This window comes from Lynx rufus, unplaced genomic scaffold (genome assembly GCF_022079265.1).
Source record: "Lynx rufus isolate CCGP_SWC_20201006 ecotype Redwood Valley unplaced genomic scaffold, mLynRuf1.p SCAF_3, whole genome shotgun sequence".
In the NCBI taxonomy this organism is placed as follows: Eukaryota; Metazoa; Chordata; class Mammalia; order Carnivora; family Felidae; genus Lynx; species Lynx rufus.
Window position 1 is genome coordinate 122,039,053 of NW_025814845.1, and position 6,750 is coordinate 122,045,802.

The 6,750-nt window shown below is 46.0% G+C and overlaps 1 protein-coding gene across 1 annotated transcript; it reads left to right on the forward strand.

Annotated features, from left to right (window-relative positions):
* The first annotated feature begins 842 nt into the window (after nt 1-842).
* Nucleotides 843-2,532, forward strand: POU4F2 (POU class 4 homeobox 2). Its single transcript, XM_047090408.1, has 2 exons — nt 843-1,127; nt 1,591-2,532. Exons 1-2 carry the CDS (start codon nt 843-845, stop codon nt 2,530-2,532), a joined length of 1,227 nt encoding a protein of 408 aa, XP_046946364.1.
* The last annotated feature ends 4,218 nt before the right edge of the window (nt 2,533-6,750 follow it).

The window sequence follows — 6,750 nt, forward strand, 5'->3', positions numbered from 1 at the left end:
GGAGTCAGAGGCCGGGGTCACCTGAGCCGCGGGGAGGGGCGGGCCGAGTGGGGGCTGAGGCCTGGAACTTAGCGGTAAGCAGGACATAGAGGGGAGAAACTGCCAGGTAAGAGGCGTTCCTAGTAGTCTGGGGGGAAAAAACCTACCCAAGGCTGGCTTGGCCCGCAACTTTATTTAGGACTTTCTTTTCCCGGCTTGGTGGAGACTAAGCGGAAAAAGCAGGAGGGGCTGGAGGCCGGCTCTTAGAACTGCCTGGAGACTGGAACACAGACCTGGCCAGTGGGGTGGGGTTGAGATCCAAAGTAAGTGAGAGCTGCGGGGCGCCGGGAAGGGGCGGTGGCAAAAACGTGCGGGCGGGGGCCGGAAAGGGAGGTGGAGGGCGCGGCGGGGGAGCGGGAGGCGGGGGTCGAGAGAGCTCCTCGGACCCTACTCTGTAGGGAGCAAAGAGAGAAGGGGCGACGCTAGAATCCGAGCTGGAGAAACCGCGCTTCCTGGCAGGGAGGGCGGAGGCGCGCGGGAGGGAGGGAGAGAGGGCGGGGGGTAGGGGGCAGGCGCGGGGAGAGGGGAGTATAACTCGGCGGCCGCGAGGCGCGGGGGCAGTTTCGGGCGCCCAGGTCTGCAGCCAGCTCCAAGCGGAGCCCAGAAACCCCTAAGACTGACAGCGGAGCCAGAGGAGGAGCTCGTAGTCCGGGCAAGGCGCGCAGAGCTGGGAGCGGCGGCGGGAGAGCGCAACTTTGCACTGCCCTTCGCTGCTCCTGCGCTCGCCCAGCACTTCTCAAGAGGGTCCCGGCAGACGGGGTCAGTGCGTGCGCTACGGACGAGCGCCCGGGCGGACCGGGAAGATGATGATGATGTCCCTGAACAGCAAGCAGGCGTTCAGCATGCCGCACGGCGGCAGCCTGCACGTGGAGCCCAAGTACTCGGCACTGCACAGCGCCTCGCCCGGGTCCTCCGCGCCCGCGGCGCCCTCCGCTAGCTCCCCTAGCAGTTCGAGCAATGCTGGCGGCGGTGGTGGCAGTGGCGGGGGCGGTGGAGGCCGTAGCAGCAGCTCCAGTAGCAGTGGCAGCAGCGGCAGCAGCGGCGGGGGCTCCGAGGCGATGCGGAGAGCGTGTCTTCCAACCCCACCGGTGCGTATTTCTGCATAATCACCGCTTAAAGGCACATTTTGACAGCCCCCTTTATCTGCTTGATGTTTTTTTCATGTCTGCACAGCAAATCACCCCACACCTCCAACCAATTTCCCCCCTCTCTCTCTTATGTATTCAGCGGGCCTTTTCTTTCATATTAATTTTTATGACCTGGGATGTTGCCTGTGCGCGTGTTGTGTTGTGTTGTGTTTGCAGGCTCACTTTCCTCCTCCTCGTGCACTCACGGTTTCTCTCAGTGGCTACCCTCCTCTCCGCCTCACCTGCTACATTCAGGATTATTATTATTATTATTATTATTATTATTATTATTATTATTATTATTTTAACGTTCTGGGAATGTTGTAGGCGCGGCGGCGTTGTCGAGCGCTGTGCCGGGGCTTCCGGGGAGAGTGCGCACAATTCCCTGCTGAGCGTAATGTGTGCCTTTTACTTGCAATTGCAGAGCAATATATTCGGCGGGCTGGATGAGAGTCTGCTGGCCCGCGCCGAAGCTCTGGCGGCCGTGGACATCGTCTCCCAGAGCAAGAGCCACCATCACCACCCGCCCCACCACAGCCCCTTCAAGCCGGACGCTACCTACCACACCATGAACACCATCCCGTGCACTTCGGCTGCCTCTTCTTCGTCGGTGCCCATCTCGCACCCGTCCGCACTGGCGGGCACGCATCACCACCACCACCATCATCACCACCACCACCATCAGCCGCATCAGGCGCTGGAGGGCGAGCTGCTGGAGCACCTGAGTCCCGGTCTGGCCCTGGGTGCCATGGCTGGCCCCGACGGCGCCGTAGTGTCCACGCCAACTCATGCACCGCACATGGCTACCATGAACCCCATGCACCAAGCAGCGCTCAGCATGGCCCACGCGCATGGGCTGCCCTCACACATGGGCTGCATGAGCGACGTGGACGCCGACCCCCGGGACCTGGAGGCATTCGCCGAGCGGTTCAAGCAGCGACGCATCAAGCTGGGGGTGACCCAGGCCGATGTGGGCTCCGCACTGGCCAACCTCAAGATCCCTGGTGTGGGCTCGCTTAGCCAGAGCACCATCTGCAGGTTCGAATCCCTTACGTTGTCGCACAACAATATGATCGCGCTCAAACCCATCCTGCAAGCGTGGCTCGAAGAGGCCGAGAAGTCCCACCGAGAGAAGCTCACCAAGCCGGAGCTCTTCAACGGCGCGGAGAAGAAGCGCAAGCGCACATCTATCGCTGCCCCAGAGAAACGTTCTCTTGAAGCCTACTTCGCCATCCAGCCGCGGCCCTCCTCCGAGAAGATCGCCGCCATCGCGGAGAAGCTGGACCTTAAGAAAAACGTGGTGCGCGTCTGGTTCTGCAACCAGAGGCAGAAACAGAAAAGAATGAAATATTCTGCGGGCATTTAGGAGACCCTTGGCCTCTCCAGGGACATCCCCTCCTCGTCCCCTCTTTTCCCTCCCTCTCTCTCTCCTGCCTCTTTTCTTTCCACTTTTGGCTACCAGAAACAATTCCAGTAAATGTGAATCCGGAGAAAGCGAGGATTGGAGAGCGAGCAAAGGAGCGAGCAAATGAGCCCAAACCCAGTGAGAATGTGAAACGATTTCTCAAGGAAAAACAAAACAAAACAAAACAAAACAAAACAAAACAAAACAAAAGAAGGGATTTGTCAAGTTGTAGCAAAGTTATTCCTTTTAACCCCACCCCATCCGGAAAAGGCACCTCGGCTTCTTCACAGGAAGTCTGGAGCTGGCTGTTTGCAGGAAGGCAGACGAGACAGCGTTTTAAAAAGGCCCCAAAATGATCAAGTAAGATTTGTTTTTATTCCTAAAGACATCACCCTTGTTCAAGTTTAAAAGTACACTTTGCAGCTATTTTTCAGAAATAGAAATCGATTCAGGACTGAAACTTTAAACTAGAGTTGATGCTTAATGTGATAGAGACATCTCTAAAGTATTTTGAATTTTAAAAAAGATGGCAGATTTTCTGCATTTACACTGTATATTATATATATATTTTTATTGTGGTTCTTACCCCCTTCTTCCTTCTCTAAAGTGTTAATGCTTAAGAAAGGAGTTGCTCCTGCTGTGTTCACTGATCTTGAAAGCTATTATTAGATTATTGCCGAACAACCCTCTGTAAATTATTAATTTATCTCTCTAGCAACTTAATTTGTGCACATTCTAATTAATTAAACTTATTTAGTCTAAAAATGGGGGAAACGTATGGCTCGTGGAGTTAAACAATTTTATGTTTGATGAGTTTACTGAATTTTTATGGCTTTCCTCTTATACTGTGTTCCTTTTGGCCCATTTGTATATTCTCACTTTGAATGAAGATTGTTTTTCCTTTGTTTTTACTGGTAGTGTTCTGGTTTGTGAGTCGACACTCAGTAATGGATGTCTTAATCGTGTAGACTTGATTCACTGTCCAAAGTATTGTTTACTTCGTTACATATTTAATGGGGATTCCCACATTGTCCCCACTACACACGCGCGCTCTCACTCACCCTTACACACACACACACACACACACACACACACACACACACACCTCTAATGGAAGAGAAGAAGTGAAGCAGTTGGAAGCATGACTATGATGCATCATTTTCTAGCTTTAGGTGCATTTGTTCACTTGGTGTTTGCCCTTCCAGATTCTACGATTTCACCAAGGTATCTCAATCTTCTTGTTTTCAATTGCTTTGTTGACTACATTTTAACATTTACAAGAATCCTTCGGTTTTTCCTTTTGGAGGTTTGTTTGTAGAAAAACTAATTTAAACTATAAGAAAGACAGTGCACTGCTTGTAAATTCACATTGTTTGGTAGAATTCTTTTGGAACAAAAAATAATTAGGTACATGGTGATTGGTACCTTATCTATTGTAAATATCCCATTCAAAATGATGCACATATAGATATATTCTTACAAATTTTGCTGTATTGCTGTTCCATTTGAGGCTCTCTGAAGTCTTGAGTTCTGTATATGACCTGGTTTCTTGTTTTTGTTTTGTTTTGTTTGTTAATAGATGGTTTATTTACTATGGTAATGTATTAAGTTATTTTTGGTGTTGTTTGATTGTCTTTCATTGAAAAGATGATTTTAATGTTTTATTGGCAAAGTATGCTGCTTTTTTCATTAAAATATACTATTAAAATTAAATGGCTTTTAAAATGTGATGTTGTTTTCAATCATTTACATGGAAATTATTTTGATAGTTTTTTAAAGCAGAAACATTTTAATGGTTTATTTTAGAGTGGTTGTTATAGTCTGATTTGGATTTAAAAGGGGGGTGTTTCTCTAGGAAGGTATAAAAGAACAGCGTTTATAATTGTCTTCTAATAGCCAGAGCTCATCTCACAGGGTGCATTGCTTCTCTGTCTAGATGAGGTTGTGATATTTGGCTCCAATATCTCCCTTGGAGTCTTTTCTCCAGATCTGCAATAATTCTGCAAAGAGAATCTTTATGAGCAGAGGTACTACCTGGGAAGAAGGAAGAAAGGAACTCAGTTTAGTTTTCAGCCAGCACTGGGAGCCTGGGTGTGGCAAGAGTCCAGGCCTGTTTGTGGGAGTAGGATACCCCGGTTGAGGCCTAAGGGCTTGCCCACCATACTTCTCAGTTCAGTGACTGCTCCTGGAGAGCAATGCCCCAACCAGAGCAGGAAGCACCTAGGTTACTGAGTTATGAAGCAAAAGTACATCTCTCTCTCCCTTCATTTCCATGACCTTTACAAAAACTTACATTCTGCAATAGGCAGAGTGGGTTGAGGAAGAAATCCTGGGTGGTTAGAAGGAGTTGATTTTTGTCCCCTTCCTATCACTCACTCAAACACCAGAGTTGGTGAAAGTCTAATGGTGGTCTGGCACAAAGAAATTCTGCCCTTCGATATACAGACTTTTCTCCTTTTTTGATCCTAGTTTAAAGGTACCTCCTGATCCATTTTGATCCTAGTTTAAAGGTACCTCCTGATCCATTTTAAGCAACATATTAGGTTTCCAAAGTTTTTTTTTTTTTCCCAGGAAAGCTCTTGTTTAGACATTTACATTATTAATGATGAGAAGAGCACCTTACTAATCTATAGGTCCAAAAAGAGGAAGGAACCAGGTGATCCTTTAGGGGAAATTCTGCTGCCCTGAGCGGTGACCTAATATGGAACTGCTTTGAGGTGTTTCTTATTTTGCGGATGAGTTTAGGAAATGTCCCAGGAGTCCATGAAAATTGTTACAGTGGCTCAAGTTGGGATTAAATGTTGTTAAAGAACATTGTGATTTTCAGATGTAACAAAAAGAACCGTGACAGTTAATGGATAATAAGTGAAGGGACTTACTTTTCTTCAACTTAAAGAAACCAGAAGAGACAAAATCTATGTGTCCATTTAGAAACAATGAGATCTAGTATATAGATGCTTACGGAAATATTTCAAAGTTGTAGGAACTTAAAAGAAAGAATTGTGAATACAGATATAGTGATACTGATGGTTTAATTTTATTCTTAAATTTTGGAGGTTGAAAGTCCCTTCTTCTGTTTTACCTTCTAAGACTCAGTTTTCTTGAAAAGTCTTTTCAAATAGCCAGCCCCTAATCACAGTACGCTAGGTCCTGGTTTCAGCACCACGGATAGTAACCACATCACAGTCCTACTCCAACACGGGTTTGACCAAGCATTGTCAGCCAGCTGGAGAACTTTCTGCTAGTTACTTTTTCCAGAGTGGAGAAAATGAATTAAATGGCTTGAGGATGTAGCAAACCAGGCTTGCTGATCTGGGCTTAAAGTTCTCTTCAATAAATAACACCTCCTTCTTCCCATATGTGGTTGTTATCTAAGAGTCTAGGATATATTCGTTAAAAGAAAGGGGAGTCCATTAGAGGAAAGACAGACATGTGTGCTAGTGTTTTCTTTCTACAAATATGACATCCTTAAACGAGGAGAGAGATCCTGTAAAAGTAGTAGAAATTGAGAAATATATTGAAGATAAACAAAATAGGCTTCTTTTGGTACATTTGAAGTACATGATAGCTTTCACGTATGCATGTTTGCCCAAGATTTTTATGACAAAAATGACATAACAGCAACTCAATTTACCTTGACAGTTGAGAGTGAAGGCCTATATCCCCCCCCATTCACCAAGTGTTTTTTGTCTCCCAAGCTCCTACACTTTGAACACTGTACCACAGTTTTAAATATATCTTCTCAGTGTTATTACAAGGGTAAAAGAAACCCTCTTGTCTACAAGATGGAAATTATATCCATTGTTTAACCCTACTTAACTGGGTTTGTTTTATGGGAAAATCAGAATTTAAAAAAAAAAGTAAATATACTCTGAAAGTTTTTATTAATGAGAGCTGCAGAGACATATCAAAACAAACCAAAGAGATTTGGAGAAAAGAGGATTGGTCTTAAAAAAGAAATTAAAGGTAAGAGCAGAATGAATCCTATATACATTCTCGAGAAATATTTATTTAATATTGACTTTCAAAATACTGAAATGGATAAATAGCAAATTGTGGCTGAAGAGCCTTGTCATATCAATCAATCCACTGGCATTCGTGACTCATTTCCTAATTTTTTTCTTCAAGGTCCACAATTACTATTTAATTAGGAAAAGATATTTTATGAATTGACTTAGC